A 19,737-nucleotide genomic window follows, 5' to 3' on the forward strand; every position below is an offset into this window, starting at 1 on the left:
TCCTCTTAATAAGGGCATATCTTTTGTGAGGATATTGCCACCCCACAAAAGTCAGGTTTTGTAAGAAAAGAAGGAACGAATGCCTGTTGGATAGGCAACCATTAATTTCTGTCCATAAGATTCTGTTTGTAGATAGGGTTTTGTTGCAAAAAAGATACAGATACTGAATCCCTATGTTATAGAACAGAGACTGGAATGATATCCAGGGAATCAATTTTTCTTAGTTGCATGCTTACTCATTTTTAAATTTTCTCATTGAGTTGGGTGTTCCATTGGTCTTCTAAGCAGGAAACCATTTATAGGTGTTCAGTTGACCCTATGAATCACAAAACTTCCACATGGATCCCAGGCACTAACTAATTTATGTACATGAATTATATCACCTATGTGACCTTGGGCAAGTCACCTTCTATAGGATAAAGGGACTCTAAGGACCCTCCCTGCCTTAATGGGCTTTGTTTCTAAGACTTAGCACTGCCCTCAGGAAGCTCCTGGTCTAGATTGGCGAAGCCAACAACTAATTCACGGGCTCGCAGAATGAATGAATGATAGCTTGAAGTCCAGACATGGCCTGAGAGCAGCCAGAGTGCTGAGGACTCATCCCAGATGAGGGGATCCAGAAAGATGCAAAAGGAAGGACTGGAACTCATTTTGCTCTTTGATTTCCTGGTACTCTCTATCTCAGGAAAACTCACCCATTGGTAGCAAAGTCCTGCAGCTGATCCTGAGTGACCCGGACTCCTCAGAGAATGGTCCACCCTACTCATTCCGAATCACCAAGGGAAATGATGGCTCTGCCTTCCAAGTGACCCCTGATGGATGGCTAGTGACCGCTGTGGGCCTGAGCAGAAGAGTTCAGGAATGGTATCAGCTTCAGATCAAGGTGAGAGCTGTGTTGGGCCACTAGTGGTGACCATGGGGACATTAATGTGCTGACAAAAGCACTATAAGTCCTTCTATTATTAGGAGAAAATGTACAGAGCTCTTACTAGGTGCTGGGCACTGGGTTAAGTGCTTCACATGCATTATTGCATTAAACCCTCACAACAGGCTTTAGGGGGGTACAGTTAGCACCCCCACTTTACAGAGGTGGTAACTGAAGCACAGGAAGGTTGAGGGACTGGGTTAAAGTAATACTACCAATAAGTGGCAGAGGTGGGTTGCCTCAGACCAAATACTCTGACCCTGGAGCCTAACCTCTGAATTCCTCATAGCTTCCGGGCAGAACAACAAACACCCTCACCCTGGCTCTAGCTCCTTGAATTTGGCCAGGACAGCTCTCTGAACCTCACAGCAACTGGTGTGGGGTCCAAACTGGAGAAGATATACATGTTTAGGGGGTCATGGTGGTATTGCAAAGGGTAGAGTAAGAATAGCCGAAGGGAAGTGGTCAAGATGGTAGTTAAACATTTCTTCATTTCATTCCCTCAAAATCCCTTTCCTAAATCTCAAGTCCTAGTGGACCCTGTTATTCTGTGAACTTCTCTGGGCTCAGGATGATATATCCATCCATTCATCCATCCAGCCAGTCAGTGATTTGCTGTCTTTCAACAAATATTGAGCAGCCATCCTGTGCCAGGCCCTCTGCTTGCTGCTAGTAATACAGCAGGGGGAAAGAAGGCGATGATCCCTGTCCTTGTGGGCTTTTGATTCTAGTCATGGAGATAAACCATAAACAAATGAAGAAAGAAAGTGCCTTATGAAAGGCACAGAGGAGACATATTTGGAGGGTGGCTCCCCTCGTGAAGAAGGGACATTTGGGCTGGGACCTGAGAGGAGCCAGCTGTGTGAAAAATGGGCAGGAGAGTGTCACAGGCAGGAACAAGATAAGCCAATTCTTGAGTTGGGAAAGAGCTGGAAGTGGGCCTGAGATGGGGCCAATGTGGTCAGCATAGTGATCCTAATGGTAATAAAGCTGAAGAGATGGGTTGGGTAGATCATGGAGGCCTCATAGCTTGGGTGACCACACTACCTGAGGTCCAAACTGTGATGCACTTGAGAGGGAGAAAAGCACTAAAAATAGTTCATTGGTGACCACTGAGCCACAACAGGATCAATTAGTGAAAATCAAGACTGATCTGGGCAAACCAGGAAATTATAAGCCTTGGTAATATTTTTAGTATTACTTTCAATCCCAGTGGGAGAGAGTGGTGTGGAAACCTTGAGCAGATAACAAAGATGCAAGAAGTGGATAGACTAGGGACAAGCTCTGCATGGAAATAAACAGGAGTTGGTGATAGACTGGATATGGGGAGAGAGAGAAGAATCAGGGGTGATTCCCAGGTTCCAGACTCTAGTGAAGACTGGGCGGGTGTGGCCATTGCTGAGGCTGGAAAGAGAGTGAGGTGGGGGAAGGACAGGTTTATGGGGGTAAAATGAGGACTCCGTTTTGCACATGTCACCTTTTCGGTGCCCATGAGACATCGACATGAAGGTGTCCAGTAGGTAGTTGGGAATGGAAGTCTGCAGCTCAGAGGACAGGTGTGGGCTAACATAGAGGGTTCTCAGAGCGAAGGGCATGGACCCGATTGCCTAGGAAACGATGAACTCTGTCTCCCGACCCAGACAATCGCTCAGTAACTATCGGCATCACCATCTCTTGTACGTGTCCTGTATTTCCACTTTTGTTCACTGGGAGGCACTAGAGGCTAGCAAAGACCTACCCGGACACAGGTAGGAGGACAGATTCTGCTCTGGCCTTACCTCCCATATGACCCTGGGCGAGTTACTTGACCTCTTTGAGCCTAAGTGATAGCTTTTGTAAAATGGGAGACTTTATGGTATCTATCTCCTAAGAAAGGTTAAGGTTACAGTTAGGGTTGATAGGATATCTCATATCATGCATCAGAAGCATTAGAAGTGACCAGCATACAGTCTGCACTCAGTTGATGCCAGCTGTAAGTTATACTTAGCAGTAGTATTAATTATTGCTGTTGCTATTGATATCCCACCTGTGTTATGCACAAATCCCAGCACTAAGTGTAATTTCACAACTTGTTCGCCCACTCAAAGCACTGGAATACACGTGAACAAGATACTACTTGTAGGGAAAGTTGTGGAGACCCCTGGTGACAGCCGGGAAAGTGATCAAGTCACTGAAGGAAACTTCGTCCTTGCTAATCTGGACAGAAAGTTGCAGAGACGCTTGGCAAAATATGAAAGGAAAAGGCATTTTTTATTTACATTCTTTTCCTTGCTTAACTGAGGTCATAGCACGGCCTTGTTAAAACCTTCAATGGCTTTTCATGGCTCTGACATAAAACCCAACCTTGTGCTCCTCAGCCCATCAGTGACGGGGTGGCCTCCCTTGTGCCCCCCTCTGGTCCTCAGCCCTGCCCACTCGCTCCAGCAGCCATGGCCCTTCCGCCCCGTCAAGCTCACCACATTCTTTCTACTCTGGGGCTGGTCACTTGCTGTTCCCTTTGTCACCTCCTCTCCTTACCTCTTCTCATCCCTTAGGACTCAGTTCAAGGGTCACCTCTTCCTCAAGTGTCACGACTTCCCTTCCACCTGATCTGAGTTAGGACCCTTTCACTCTTCAGATTTCTGTCCCATGCTCCATTTATCTCCTTCACAGCACTTTATCCATGTCTGACATTCTCTTGTTTATTTGGTAACGTATTGACCGTCTCTTTTCTCCCCATCACAGCAGAGGGCCTGGCCTGTAGAAAGCACTCAGTAAGTACTTGTTGGCTGACCTGAAGAGGCAATGCCCACCCTGACCCCAATCACATAGTAAAGGGGGATCCCAAAGAGAACCTCCTTTGGCTGACAGGGGCCCCAAAGGATGCACACTGGAATCATGAAGAGACATTTGATGACTCACTTAAGGAATGAGACAGAATGAGGGACGTTGGAGAGGAAGGAGGCACGAGTGCGAGTGGCTGGAGAGACTTAGGAAGAGGCTCAGAGAGCTGTCAGATGAGGAAACGGAGTTAAGTTTTACTGTGAGGTATGGGATATAACTCCCTCCACAAGACCTTCAGTGCTTTGGAGTTATTGTCCTCTTTTTTGATTGTGACGACATGCTGAGCCTGGCCTCAAGCAGAGAGACGTGGTTGCCCCAGGAGGCCCAGACTCGTTCGGGCCACAGACAGCTGCAGTCCTGGGGTAATAACAGTGCTTGTTTTGCCCACAGGTGTCAGACAGTGGCATCCCTCCCCTCTCGTCTTCGACATCTGTCAGAGTCCATGTCACGGAGCAGAGCCACTACCCACCCTCCGCCCTCCCACTGGAGATCTTCATCACCATCGGGGAGGAGGAGTTCCAGGGTGGCATGGTGGGCAAAATCCATGCCACAGACCGAGACCCACAGGACACGCTGACCTATAGCCTGGCAGGAGAGGACACCCTGGCCAGGCACTTCTCAGTGGGCGCCCCCGATGGCAAGATTATCGCCGCCCAGGGCCTGCCTCGTGGCCGCTATGCATTCAACGTCACAGTCAGTGATGGGAGCTTCGCTGCCACCGCTGGGGTCCACGTCCATGTGTGGCATGTGGGGCGGGAGGCTCTGCAGCAGGCCATGTGGATGGGCTTCCACCAGCTCACCCCAGAGGAGCTGGTGAGCGACCACTGGAGGAACCTACAGAGGTTCCTCAGCAACAAACTGGACATCAAACGAGCTAACATCCACCTGGCCAGCCTTCAGCCTGCAGAGGCCACAGCTGGGGTGGACGTGCTCCTGGTCTTTGAGGGGCATTCTGGAACCTTCTACAAGCTCCAGGAGCTGGCATCCGTCATCACTCGCTCAGCCAAGGAGATGGAGCACTCGGTGGGAATTCAGATGAGGTCAGCCATGCCTGTGGTGCCCTGCCAGGGCCCAAACTGCCAGGGTCAAATGTGCCAAGAGACAGTGCACCTGGACCCCAGGGTGGGGCCCACGTACAGCACAGCCAGGCTCAGCATCCTGACCCCGCGGCACCACCTGGAGAGGAGCTGCTCCTGCAATGGTGAGGAATGGGCTTCCCCAAGACAATCAGCACTGTAGGGCTCAGCCAGACTGACTGTAGGGATGGAGATCCCAGGGAGGCCCTGTGGGGTAGTAAGAGGGGAGTTTCAGCAGGGCTAAAGGCCACAGGCCACCATGGGATGGGTGGTGGCCTCACAAAATCTAGTCATGGAATAGCACCCTATTTCTGGCCACTTTTTGGAGTTTTGAAAATAACAGCAAGGATACAAGAGGCAGTTAGCATGATGACTGAAAGCACACACTCTGGCATCAGACTGCCTGGGTTTAAATCCCAGCTCTGCCACTTGCGAGCCAAGTTACCTTAGGGAAATTATGTAGCCTTTCTGTGTCTTTGGGCTGTTATAGGGATTAAATGAGTATTAAATATCAGGGGCTTGCTTAGAAAAGTGCCTGATAGAGAGAGGAAGTGGTCACTAACATGAGTTACTAATAGTACTACAGCCTGGTGGCTATAACCTTAAGACTTAGCTCAGGTTTTAACTCCAGCTCTATCTCTTACTAGCTGTGTAACCTTGGGTGGGTTACTAAATCTTCTGAGCTGTAGATTTTCATCTATAAAATAATGAAAATATTATCATCTGCCTTCTGGAGTTGGCTTGGGGAGTAAATTACTTAATGGATATAAAAGCACTTAGCCTTTGGCCCATAAGCACCCTGTCCATGATGGCCGTCATTCACATGGTAGCAGCCGTTGCTAGAAGGACTCTGCCATGTGCCAGGCACTGTATATGTTACCTAAACTAATTGGCACCAACACCCTACAAAGCAGGGTCATTAGTTCTAACTACAGTTGAAACTGAGGGATGGGGATTGTATTGGTTTACCTGAAACTGCATAGCCTCCGGTGAAGGGCTGGTTATCTAAATACCTGTGTGTCCCACTCTAAAGCCTGAGCTCTTCACTGAGCTCTACAGGAAGTCAGTTTCTTCCTGCAGACTCACTCCAGTACCCCTGGCATCAAGAATCCATGCCCTGGACCAGCTCAGGAGCATTGGCAAAAGGAAAATGACACTGTGTCCCGTTCACCATCGCCCCCTGCCTGGCCTACCCTTTATGGGCTCCCCCTGTTTGCATTAGGGAAATTCTTTCTCTAAAGATTTGTAGACTTTCTCCAGGTCCCACTGTATGTTGGCTGGGTGAGCTACTCTTGGTGTGTGCGTGTGTTTATGGGGCAGGGTGGGGGTGGGGGAGTGCTTCCCTTCTGTGTCTCTTGCTCCAGAGTTGCCTGCAAGGAAAGCTGTGATGGCTGAAGGTTCTCTCTTGGTCACCTCGCTCCAGAGAGCAGAAGTTCTAAAATTCATGCTTGTGCAACATCATCTAGGGAGTGTTTTTTTTTTTTTCAATTAAGAACTCATTTATTACGCTCTATTAAACCAGTGATCTACTGACACAAGATATGAACATAAAGTACAATTTAGTGTTTAAAATAGTACAGTGAATTAAATTTATCATGGACTGTTAGCTCATTGGAAGAGTTGACAAAGATGATTTTTTTTGTGCAACCCAAGAAGAGTGTCTTATATGAACTTCCACTAAAGAAGAAATATGAAGTGAAAAAAAGTGGAATGCCAACAACTTAGTATGAGAAACTACATTATAGAACCATTATTCTGCCTCATAAAACTGGAAAACAGGAGAGAAGGAAAACATATTACATGTACATTGGTGGAAGACAGTAACATCATTCATTCAGTTAGTATTTGTGACACACCTGCTATGTGCTCTCTGCTAAGTGCTAACAACGGGGAGTGTGATTTTAAAGAGACCTGCTCCTGGGTGTCACCTCCAAAGTGTATTATTCAGAAGGTCTTGAGTGAGGCCTAGAATTGGCATTTTTTATGAAGTATTTTATTTTAATTAGCATACAGTGTTGTATTAGTTTCAGGTGTACAATGGAGTGATTCAACAATCCTGTACATTATTCAGTGCTCATCACGATAAGTGTACTCTTAATCCCCTTCACATATTTCACACATCCCCTATCCACTCCCCTCTGGTACACCATTAGTTTGCTCTCTGTAGTAAGAGTCTGTTTCTTGGTTTCTCTCACTCTCTCTCTCTCCTTTGAATTGGCATTTTTAACCAGCACCTCAGGCAATTCTGAACCAGGTGGTCCAAGGGCTGTACTTTGAGAAATACTAGAGAGGCTGGCTCACCAGAATCACTTGGAGGAGAGGGTTTTGTTGTCTTCAAAAACATTTTGGTGAAATTCATATGGCATACAGAAAGGTCCATGTGCTACAGCTCAACTAGTTTTCACAAACCAACTATACCGTGTAACTGGCACCTATACCAAGGATCACCATATGTAACTGGCACCTATACCAAGGATCACCATATGACCAGCTTCTCAGGAGCACACTCATCACAGGGAGATTTTTATGCAGATTCTCATGTGCCTCCAGAACTACTGAGTCATACTCTCTGAGGGTAGAGCCTGGCATTCTGTATTTTAAAACTCCCTCCAGCTGATCCTGATATTCAGCCAGGTCTGGGAATTCCTAGACGATCTAGATCATCTTCAATATCCCATCCAGTAACGACCTACTACAACAGAATTGCCCACAGCAAAGAGTTTTAGATCTAAGGTGTGACAGACTCTTAGAATCTTGAAATTCTATGTGCCTCAGGCTTCCTGGTGCTTCTTTCTCCTCTTGGCTTTTGTTCTCTCTCTTCAACAATCTGGGGTATCTGGGGCCTATACAGCTCCTCCCCTTGCCTGACCACTGATAAGCTTATTCACACTGAGGTTTTAGGGATTTAACAACTGAACTCATTTCTGGGGAGGGTAGTGCTTAATATACATAACTCAGCATTCCCCAAGGCGGGCTGCAGAATGCTATTTCCTAGGGCTTGGAAGAGGTAGTCCACATAAGATGGTTCCATGGTTAAATAAGCTGGAGAAAGTCAAGTTGAAGTGGAGCCTCCTGATTCTGCAACTATGAGCTAGCAGCTGCTACGGGGGGGTGGGGGGGCACATGCAGGACTTCCCAGAACTTTGCACCCCTTCCTTGATCGCAATGCCTCTCGACCTCTCAGCAACGCTTCATCTGGTTACATGCTTCTCAAATGGTTACACTCCTAATTGCAAAGGGGAGATCTTGAGGCAAATGACCTTTGTGGTATTCCTGAAATCACACATATATGCAGAATCCTCTTCAATTCTGCTTCCTTCTTTCCCCCGGTGATGTCAGAAATAACACAGAAACTATGTAGGATAGAAATTTTGATTTCCACACATTTCATCGGTAACATTTCTGGCTTGATCCTTGCTTTCTTAATGGGCTCAAGCTCATAGTTCCTGACTCAAGCTGGGACCCAAGGCAAGGGTCTTTGGGGCCAAAAGAAGGTGTGCAGTGTGATGGCCTCTGTCTGGCTGCATGATCCTGGACAGGTAACCCCCACCCACCAAGAAGCCTCACTTCTTCATCTATAAAATGTGAGCAATGTCACCCAAGGGTTGAATGAGACAAAGTCAGTTGGAGGACTTTGTGGGGACCACTTCATGGAGAGCTGACATCTCTGGTTGCTTCTACAGGTACTGCCACAAGATTCAGCGGACGAAGCTTTGGGCGGTACAGCCTTCCTGAGGCACAGAACTGGTACATCCATTTCCACCTGAAAACACTCCAATCACAGGCTATTCTCCTGTTCAGCAATGAGACAGTATACGTCTCCCTGAAGGTAAGGCACTGCCAGCCTGAGAGATTTCACGTGGGCATGCCAGGCTAGGGAGGTGGGGACAGCCTGAGGAACAGCCATGAAGCCCAATTTCTGGCAAAGAAAACCCTGCGTGGTTTTCAGGGATGCTGGTGTGACTATTGGGTTAAGACACAAGACTTTCCGGGGCACCTGGGTGGCTCGGTCGTTAAGCGTCTGCCTCCGGCTCAGGTCATGATCCCAGAGTCCTGGGATCGAGCCCCGCATCGGGCTCCTTGCTCAGCGGGAAGCTGCTTCTCGCTCTCCCACTCCCCCTGCTTGTGTTCCCTCTCTCACTGTGTTTCTCTCTGTCAAGTAAATAAATAAAATCTTAAAAAAAGAAAAAGACAAAAGACTTTCCAGTTGTGATGGCCCAAGCCCTGGACCTGGAGATATATATAGCCAAAGACAACCAGAGGTTGGGCTGCTCTGTGGGAGGAGAGAGAGCCTCTGAAGATAGAGGGAGAAATGGGAGGCCACCTAGTCATGGTGGGTTTGTTTTGTTTTATCACTTTTGCTGAGTACCAAACCAGTGTTTTCCAAGATGTGTGGAAGGCTGGCTATCACTGGGGTGCTCAAGACTACAAACCCGGCATTAAGTTACATGGAATCACATGGAAAAAAAATGAATTTTCTTTCTCATGGTCTTTCAGTCCTACTGATTACATCTTATAGAATATCTCAGTTTGCCTGTCTGATTTTAACACCTCCAACACAAAAGCCAGTCTCCCACTTTGACAAAGAACAAGCAGACTTTGGCAGCTAGTTAGAAATTAATTATTCAATAAATATTTATTGAGCATCTGCTAAGTGATAGGCACTGTTCTAGATGCTTGGGTCTCATCAGTGAATAATACAAAAATCCCTCTGAGAGCTTTCACCCTACAGGGGAAGACTGACAATAAACATAAAAATAATAACTCAAAATTATAGTTTGTCCAAATGTGATAAGTGCTTTGGCTTTAAAAAAAAAAGGTTAAGGGGGATCAGGACTGTGGGAAGTTGGTATTTTAAGTAAGGTGATCAGGGAAAGCTTCACTGAGCTGGTAACTGAACCAGAATATGAAGGGGGTAAGGGAATTAGCTAGGTAGACATCTGAGGAACAGCATTCTAGGTAGAGGGAATAGCAATGTAAAAACCTCTTGGTAGGAGAATGCTTTGCATGTTTAAGGAACAGTCGAGCTGTGTATATGGACTGAGTAAAGTAAGCAAGGGAGACAGTAGTAGTAGGAGTTGAGGTCAGAGATACAATGGGATGAGGGAGTTCTATAAAGTTCTCATAGGCCATTGAAGGACTTTGGCTTTTGTTGTGAGCAAAACAGAGGGCATGAGAAGGTTTGAGCAGAGAACTGACATGACGTAACATATTCAGAAGGGTCGTCATGGCTCCTGTGTTGATAAACAACTTTAGAGAAACAAGGATAAAAGCAGAGACCCAACCAAGAGGGTACTTCGATAATTCAGGTGAGAGATGGTGGTGGTCTAGATCAGGGTAATGACAGTGAACTGGGAAGAAGAACTGAGATTATAGATAGATTCTTGAAGGTAAAAAACAACAGGACTTCCTGATGAATTTAATGAAGGCTGGGAGGGAAAGCAAGGAGTAAGATTTGGGCCTGAGTAATTAGAAGGAATGGAGCTGCTGCCAACAGACCTGGGGAAGGCTATGGGTAGAGCAGGTTTGGGGGAAGATCATAAGTTCAGTTTTGGAGATATAAGTTTAAGATGACTATTAGACTTACAAGTGGAGCTGGATAAACAAGCCTAGTGTCTGTGAGAAAGGTCTGGGATAGAGATGAAGATCTGGGAGCCTTCAGCATATACTTAGTATTGAAAGCCATGAAACTGGATGAGATCACCAAGGAGTATAGATTGAAAAGGGAGTAGACCCAAGGATTCATCCATGTGACACTCCAAATTGAGATATCTGGGGGAAGAGAAGGATCCAACAAAGGAGACCAAAAAGGTGCAACCAGTGATGTTGGAGGAAAACCAAGAGTATTGTATCCAGGAAGCTGAACGAAGAACATGTACCACGAAGGAAGGAGTGACCAGCTGATAACGTGCTGCTGAGAGGTCAAGTGAGATGGGAAGTGATATTAATCATTGGACATAGCAACACAGAGGCCATTAAATACCCTGACACCAGTGGTTTCAGTATTGTGGTGGGTCGGTGGGTTGGGGGTAGAATTTTGCTGCAAAGAGGGAGCAAAGAAAGAAGGTGATTTCTGGTGGGAGAAGTGGGTTCAAGACAACTTTTTAAAGGATTAGAGCAATAACATCATGTTTGTGTGATGACTGGAATGGTACAGTAGAGAATGAACAAACAAAGATGTAGGGAAGAGAAAGGAGGTCAATGGAAACTTGTCCTTGAGGAGGTAAAACCAAGTACATGAATGGAGAGACCGGCTTCCACCAAAGCGTATAGATATGATGGTAAGAGTGCCTGCAAGTCCCCACCTGATTGCTGAGAGCGAGGATGGGGAGGAGAGCATCAGGGGTTTGAGGAGAGAGAGGTTGTGAAAATAGTCATCTGGGAGAGTAAACCAAGGAAGATAGCACCATAATTAGGCACCACAAAGGGCTCATTTGAAACTTGCAGTCATGAAATTAAAGGGAGATCAATAAGCAAGGCTGCATGTTTTTCTCCAGCTATGTTCAGCTCAATGATGCTCACATACAGCAGAGGGAGAGTTGGATTTTACCAGATTTGTATGTTTGCCAAATGAGTTCTACCAAGTAAGTGAGGACAGGAGTTTGGCTATGGAATTTAAGCTGGACAAGGAGAGAGGTGAGAACCTTACAGAGGCTGACAGACAATGAAAAGACGGTGGGACCAATGGATTTATGGTCTTAGCTAAGTGAAAGGAGTGATTTAAGGACAACGTTTTGAGTCTACATACTGTAATAATAGTAAGTTTCCTTTTACGTAAATAACTGTATAGCTAGTATTCAACCAGGACAAAAATTGGGAAGGTGATGTACAAATGGCTAACTTCTGTAAAACAGTGAACTGGATTTTCAAATTTCACCCAGAGAAAGCTCTACACAACCCAGAGTGACCACAGTAGTCCTACCTCTTGGGCTGAGGTAAACTAAAATGATTTAACCCAGTGGTTCTCAGATTTGTTGATTTCAGGACTTTTTCACACTCTTAAAAATAATTGAAGATCCTAGGGAAGTTTTGTTTATGTGGGTTAGAGCTATCAGTATTTTCAGTATTAGAAATTAAAACTGAGAAATGTTAAAATCTTTATTTATTCATTTAAAAATAGCAAGAAACCTATTATATGTTGACATAAATACCATATTATTGTGAACAATAATTACATTTTCCAAAATTAAGAAAAAAGAAAAGTAACACTGTTTTACATTTTTGCGAATCTCTCTTATGTATGGCTTTATAGTAGACAGCCGGATTTTCACATCTACTTCTGCGTTCATCTGTTATGATAGCACATGTCTGGAAATCACTGCATATTTGTGAGAGATAGAGTAGAAAAGGCAAATAATGTTTTAGGATTATTATAAAAATGGTTTCCCCTTGTGGGTCCCCTGGAAAGGTCTTGGAGACCCACTTTGAGAACTGCAGAACTGTTGAATAAGAGAGTGGGAGGGAGGGAGGTTTTTGGTGTCCTTGAGCGCCAACTTTGGGAGCACAGAACATGGGGAGAGGCCTACAAAGAAGAATCCAGAAGAGACAGTCTTGGTCAGCAAGGCTTCTCTGGGCCTCAGTTTCCTCATCTGTGAAATGGAGATGCCATCCGTGCCTGGACCATCCCATGGAATATGGTAAGGGCCAAATGGGACCATAGACAGAACAGCACTTTGAGGGCATTAATACTCTACAAAGACAATGCTTAGAACAGCCTTGAAAATCCCCAAACACTGCCTCTCCCACCCATGAAAATACAACCAACATTCTTTGCACTGGTAGCCTGTTAGCAGTACTTTTTATAAGGATTTCTTGGCTTTGCTGATGGCCATCTGGGTTTTCTTTGCAGCTGGCTGATGGAGTGCTCCAGCTGGAATACCGCTGCCCAGGTGGTTTCTATGGAAATCTTTCCTCTGGGCTCCACGTGAATGACCAAGAGTGGCACTCCATTGTGGTGGAGGAGACAGACACTTCCATTCGCCTGTTGGTTGACAGCTCAGGCAACGCCTCCCTTGTGCTCCCAGAGAATTGCCAGGGTCTCAGGCCTGAAGGAGACCTCTTTCTGGGTGGCCTTGTTCTCTTGCATTCTTCCCCAATTGTGTCCCAGGGTTTTGAAGGCTGCCTGGATGCGGTTGTGATCAATGGAGAGGCGCTGGAGCTGCTGGTCCATGGCAAGAAGGCATCAGGCTTGCAAGAGAGGCAGGCCCTCACCCAGTGCTGCTCACACAGCAATGACTGTAGCCAAAACCCATGTCTCAATGGTGGCAAGTGCTCACAGACCCACGAGGCAGGTAAGGGCTGAAAGTAACTCCAAGGCTTATCCCAGAAGGCTCTTCAGAAGACCCCAGCAATCATGTATCACTGGAGAGTTTACCAAGTATATTCCTTCAGCACAGCCCCATGAGGGAGAGAGGGGTTGAAAGAAAGCCGTCAATGGCTCCATTTTACAGCATAGGAAACTGCTGGGCTACGTAAGGGATACCCAGATGGGTGAAGGAACTCATCCAGGGCCACATGGCTGTTAAGTGAGAGAGGTGCCTTTGGAGTGCAGATCTCAGTGGAGCACCCCTCCCCCTGATGCCAAATGTCTCTTTCTTCCCCTTACTATCTCATGAGTAATGGGTTGGGATCCACTAGGTTTACACTAAGGGAAGCCAGGAGTCTTTGTTCTCCCTCACCAAGGACTGACTTTCTACTTGTATGGATGGGGGACCAGCATGAACAGGGACCTCTGGTGCCACAGGTTAAGTTCATCACACACCTTACTATTATGATCGGTCTATGCCAGGTTTCTCTTTTATATTCCCCTTTACTCTATACTCAGCTGCCTTTCCCTCCCCCAAACGCATAGGCAAACATTTAAAGTTTTTAAATGAATTCTTGCAAAATGTACATTACTGGTTTTACACATGCTTGAATTTCTAATCATAGAAGTGATATACAATTTTTTATAGTTTTCCATCCACACTGCCACAATTCATATTCATTGCTTTTACTGTGGCTCTGTACCCCAACGTGTGTGCACGCACTCACATCTTCCCTCTCTCCTAGCACTGAACACCCTGGTGGCTTCAACACCCCACCTCCATCAACAATGCTGCATGAATATCCTCATGCACATCTTCTTGTGAACCTGCACGAGAACTTCCTTCACACACACACACCACGCTCAGGGACGGAACTCACATACCCAGAGGATGTAAATCATTATTTTGACTAACTAGGGCCAAATTGCTCTTCAGCATGGCCACAGCAGCTGCACTTCCACCAGCAATGCAGGAGGATCCGGTATCTCTGTTAACACTCGGCATTATCCCGTTTTCTCATTTTTGCCTGGATAATAGTACTGTCGTTTCCATCTGCAGAATATCTAAGGGGTCCATCACTTCTGTCTGTCCGCACTACCAGGCAGCTGTCATCTCTCACCCTTAGGCCAGCTGTCTCCCTGCTCTCTCCCTTCTCCCCCTCCACCTGTGCCTTCCAGCAGGGCACCAGAGTGACCTTTATACAAAGCAGGTCTGAGTGTATCACTTTCCTGCTTGGAACCTTGCAGTGGGTTCCCCTTGCTGTTAAGATAGAGTCCTAATTCCTAATTCCTGCATCTGGCTCATAAGGACGCTCTGGCCCCTCCCACCTCCCTGGCCCTGCAGTCCCCACTCTCCCTTGGCCCGCTAGGCTCTGTCATTTTATGATAATTACTAATATACTGATAGTATACACAGTTGGTTCGATAGGTTTGAATCCCAAATTTGCCATTTACTTGTTGGGTGATCTTGGGCAAATGTCATGCATTCTCTGTGCCTCATCTCCTCCCCTGCCATCAACTTGTACCTGTCCCCTGATGAGGACAACAGTAACCAATTTCAGAGTTGTCATGAGGCTCAAATGGGCTGACACATGCAGATTGTTAGCATGGTGCCTAGCACTAAATAAGTGTTGTCTAGGATGATTACTATTCTTTAGATGCCTGTTCTCTGTAGACTATACGTGGTTTGAGGCCAGGATCATGTCTTCTTGTCCAGCAGGGCACCAGTGCCCCGCATGGTGCTTGTCACAGAAGGAGGCACTCAGTAACTCAACATGGACACGCGGATCTGCAGACACGCCGAGGCCCCCCCTCTGTCCTGGAGGGCCTCTCAGCCTGCAGCTGCCTGACTCTCTTCCCCCCTGCCCTCCCTCCCAGGCTATATCTGCAAGTGTCCCCCCCAGTTCTCCGGGAGGCACTGTGAACAAAGAAGGGAGAACTGCACTTCAACACCCTGCCTGGAAGGTGGCACTTGCGTCTTGTCCCCTGAAGGCGCCTCCTGTAACTGCCCTCACCCTTATATGGGAGACAGGTAAGCACAGGGGAGGCCACCTGCCTTTGGCTCCTCACCCTGGGTTTGGCACCATTAGGGAATGATCTCCACACTCTGATCTCCAGAGAAGCCAATGGGAGACCAGGAGCTCAGTGCTCCAGCGACCTGGCTTCTTGGCCTTTTCCACGTGCCGAGGCTTCTCCCTCCAACCACCTGCATCAGAACACTCAGGGAAGGAGGGTTCTTACTTCCCAGAAAGTGGACTGGGGACAATGACTCCACTAGGTACAAACACTGCTGTGGGTCTCAAACCCCACTGCAAGCTACCTGTGCCTTGTATTATGCTGGCCTGGGGGATTGCAAGAATCCTTAGATCCCTAGAATCCTAGAGGTAAAGAGGTTTGGTAATTATCTGGTTTTATGGCTCCCCAGTTTAGGAGCCTTTAAAAAAATCATCAGGGATACTTGTGAAAAATACAGACTTCTGGACCAACTATATCAGAATCTCCAAGGAATGAGGCCTGGGATTCTATCTATAACAAGCTCTCAAGTGATCCCCTTGCTGTCAGCGTGTGCATAAGAGAGCCAATGATGTAGTCCACCCACTCACTTTACAGATGGGAAAACTGAGGCCCAGAAAAGGAAAGGGCTTGTCCAAATCCCCCCATATGTTTGTGACCCAAGTCCTTTCTCTCACACCTGGCATTTCTGGCCCCACTGCATACCTCGCTCTGCAGTCAATGTGTTGGCAGGATACTTCCTGGCTGAAAGTGGTGGTGTTTGCAATTTAAAAGAGGAACGTGGGGCGCCTGGGTGGCTCAGTCGTTAAGCGTCTGCCTTCGGCTCAGGTCATGATCCCAGAGTCTTGGGATCGAGCCCCGCGTCGGGCTCCCTGCTCGGCAGGAAGCCTGCTTCGCTTCTCCCTCTCCCACTCCTCCTGCTTGTGTTCCCTCTCTCACTGTGTCTCTCTCTGTCAAATAAATAAGATAAAATCTTTAAAAAAATAAAAAAAAATAAAAGAGGAACGTGGGAAGGACAATGTCTAACCCAAAAGGACAAAGTGTTGGTGGTGAAATTGTAGACACTGGGACTCAAGTAGAATGAAGGGAGCCTTTCTTAATATCCCTCAAAAGTGAATGAAACTGGGGGCACCTGGGTGGCTCAGTCGTTAAGTGTCTGCCTTCGGCTCAGGTCATGATCCCAGGGTCCTGGGATCGAGCCCCGCATCGGGCTCCCTGCTCGGCGGGAAGCCTGCTTCTCCTTCTCCCACTCCCCCTGCTTGTGTTCCCTCTCTCGCTGTGTCTCTCTCTGTCAAAAAATAAATTAAAAAAATCTTTAAAAAAAAAAAAAAAGTGAATGAAACTGGCCACGGAAGTCTCCTAGGAGCCTTACACCATGGAATGCCAAGCTGATGGTGACCTGGGAGGTCATACAATTCCAAGTGCTCACTCTGAACAGTTGTCCGATAGAAGGTCTGTGCAAGACCATGCTGGGTTCCTATGATCTCCTGAAGAACAGTGGGCAACGCTGGTGCCCAGCTGTCATGGCTGGGTGCTGCTGACTTGTATCTGGGACTCTGACATTAATGCTGAGGACAGCTGGGTATGTTGGCTGCCTCCACCACAATATGTGGTTGCAAATCTCACCCCAGTGGTGGAGTGTATATCCAATGCCTAGATCACACAAATGGGAAATAACGGAAGTGCCAAGAGTCTGGATTCCAAATGGTCATGAATGAAGTTGAAACTGACTGCCACACCTTCCTCATAGAAGATGGAAGGCTCTGATGTTGATATGTGTGATCGTTATCATCCATTTTCTTTTCTTTTTTTTTGGTTGAAAATTGGAGAAGGTAGGCTTGAGTGCAGAGGTCTATAAATCTTTGTGAGAGGGGACATGGAAAGGGAAGTATACTGACTACTTCTCTGTCTCTGCAGGTGTGAAATGGAAGCAAGGGGCTGCTCAGAAGGACATTGCCTAGTCACCCCTGAGATCACAAGGGGTGACTGGGGGCAGCAGGAGATTCTGATCATCATAGTGGCCCTGCTGTTTATCATTTTAAGCACCGTCGGGCTCCTCTTCTACTGCCGCCATTGCAAGTCCCACAAGCCCGTGGCCATGGAGGACCCAGACCTCCTGGCCAGGAGTGTTGGTGTTGACACCCAAACTATGCCTGCCATCGAGCTCAACCCGCTGAGCACCAGCTCCTGCAACAACCTGAACCAACTGGAGCCCAGCAAGACCTCAGTTCCAAATGAATTTGTCACTTTTGGACCCAGCTCTAAGCAGCGGCCAGTGGTCTGCAGTGTGCCTCCCAGACTCCCACCAGCTGTGGTCCCTTCCCACTCTGACAACGAGCCCGTCATTAAGAGGACATGGTCAGGCGAAGAGATGGGTCAGTATAGCCAGAGGCCCTTAGCCTCTGGAATTGATGGTATAGGTGGTAGACCTAAACACTCCATTAGGTGAGGCCACCATCCCGTCTAATCCCTTGGGATAGGATATGAAGGGATGTGCTCAAGGTCACAGTGCACTGGTGGGCTGGACCAGATGCCAGGTCTCTGAACTCAGAATCTGTGGCTCATTCCACTGCACCATGATCCCCTCCTCTAAATTCCAACTCACTCCATAGGATTGATATCTACGGGAGAAACCTAAAGACCCTGGATAGGGGTAAATGGGATCCCTGGGGTGAAATGGGGGGCTTCTGCTCCTTTGTGCTTTTCTGGGAAAGGAAAGAGCAGTAGTCCAAGCTTTTGGCCACCCAGTCTGGAGGTATGACAACCTTGGGCCAGACCTGACTGACCTAGAGGAGGGGTCTTCACCTCACTCTCATCTTTGGCTCAAAAGGAGGTGAATTTGTAAAGCACTTTATATTTTCTGGCTTATTCACCAATAGTCAAAAAAGGTATTTTCATAAACTTTTTGCTGATAGGGTAATTGGGGCCCATAAAGACACAGTAACTTGTTCTAACTCACCCAACTATTCAGTAGCAGGGACAGAGAAGGACCAAGGAAGCCTGGTCTCCAATCTTCCAAGCCACATCTCATTTAATCACCCTCTGAAACAGATGCCATCACACTCCCCCAGTCCAAACTGTGTGTCCATTTCCTTCTGTTAAGGACACATAAGTCACTACTCGGAGTTGGGATGGAGTTGCTGTTCCCAGCAGAGGCGAGCAGGCTACATGGAGTCATCCATATTCTTCCCTTATTCACTGACTCTTAGATCATTGGCACAGATTAGCAATATGAGCTGGCTTTGGGTTAAACCTCTGGCCTTGAAGGTGGCCCCATTGAATTCTAGATATCAATCTAAGCTACCAGAGGCAACACACATCGATGGCCACATACCCACCCACTCTTTTGCCTGTTTCTACCACCTGCTGAATTATGTATAGCAGCTATAAGGCCTGCTGAAACCTTCACCAGGGAAACTCAGCGCTCACCTCATCTTGTCATTTTCAGTGTGCCCAGGCGGAGCTACAGTCTGGCCCCCTACTTACTCCAGGAAGGAATGCTGGGAATACCCCCACTCGGAAGTGACCCCTGGCCCTCTGCCGCCGTCGCCTCACCACCACCAGATCCCACCCGTGATGCCGGACTCCACTGGCCTCTATGGGGGCTTCCCCTTCCCACTGGAGCTGGAAAACAAGCGGGCACCCCTCCCACCCCGTTACAGCAACCAGAACCTGGAAGATCTGATGCCCCCACGGCCCCCCAGTCCCCGGGAACGTCTGCTGGCCCCCTGTCTCAACGAGTACACGGCCATCAGCTACTACCACTCACAGTTCCGGCAGGGAGGGGGAGGGCCCTGCCTGGCAGAGGGGGGCTACAAAGGGGTGAGTATGCGCCTCAGCCGGGCTGGGCCCTCTTATGCTGACTGTGAGGTTGGGGGCGGGCATCTCACAGGGCGGGGCCAGACCCACGCTCCCCCCAACTATGAGGGCTCTGATATGGTGGAGAGTGATTATGGGAGCTGTGAGGAGGTTATGTTCTAGCTGTCCTCAGAGGAAGGCAGGGAGGAAGCCAAGGACTTGGAGGAGTGAGTTGAGCATGGCTGGAAAAGTGGGAGGGAAGCCCCCATCCCCAGTCCAGGCTGCCATACCTTGAAATGTGCCCTTGCAGACCCCCAGCGAGTCCCTGAGGATGGAGAGAAGCTGAGGGTGGAGCTCCAAAAACAGCACGAGGGCCCTCGGAAGGAAGGGGATGTACAGAACAGTTAACCCTGGGAAACCAGGACAAACTGATTCCTGGGAGGGGCAAGAAGCAGTCTGTCTCACTGCCTGCCATCCCTCAGTCCCCAGGGAGGTGGCTCTGTCAGGGAGCATTCTGACAACTGCCCATAGCTCCATTCTGGAGGCTGTCCACCTGACAGGCACCTACTACATCAGCTACAGAGACAAGGTCCAGGGTCCTCTAACCCCAGAGAGCCACAAGGCATCCTCTAGGGGCTGAGAGGTGAGCAGCAGGTGGGCAGGTCACCAAGTCACCTGTGCACTCTGCCTCATTCACATGTAATTGCAGCGTCTGCTCCGTGTGAGGCACTGTGCTAGGCCTGGGGCAACAAGGGCTCCTGAGGAGCATCACTTGTCCTCAGTCTCCTGGTGCCCCA

At 47.9% G+C, this 19,737-nt stretch overlaps 1 protein-coding gene across 1 annotated transcript in view; it reads left to right on the plus strand.

The window, feature by feature from the left end:
- FAT2 (FAT atypical cadherin 2) overlaps positions 1-19,123 on the plus strand; it is a 61,189-nt gene extending 42,066 nt beyond the window's left edge. Inside the window, exons 17-23 of the mRNA XM_028106474.2 lie at positions 686-883; positions 4,139-4,949; positions 8,508-8,653; positions 12,674-13,115; positions 15,008-15,161; positions 17,060-17,517; positions 18,591-19,123. Of these exons, the coding sequence (XP_027962275.2) occupies positions 686-883; positions 4,139-4,949; positions 8,508-8,653; positions 12,674-13,115; positions 15,008-15,161; positions 17,060-17,517; positions 18,591-19,123 (2,742 nt within the window). The remainder of the gene's footprint in view (positions 1-685; positions 884-4,138; positions 4,950-8,507; positions 8,654-12,673; positions 13,116-15,007; positions 15,162-17,059; positions 17,518-18,590) is intronic.
- Positions 19,124-19,737: the final 614 nt, after the last annotated feature.

Source organism: Eumetopias jubatus, unplaced genomic scaffold, assembly GCF_037043125.1.
Source record: "Eumetopias jubatus isolate StellerSeaLion01/CBP00866 unplaced genomic scaffold, mEumJub1_p1.0 scaffold_5, whole genome shotgun sequence".
Taxonomy (NCBI): Eukaryota; Metazoa; Chordata; class Mammalia; order Carnivora; family Otariidae; genus Eumetopias; species Eumetopias jubatus.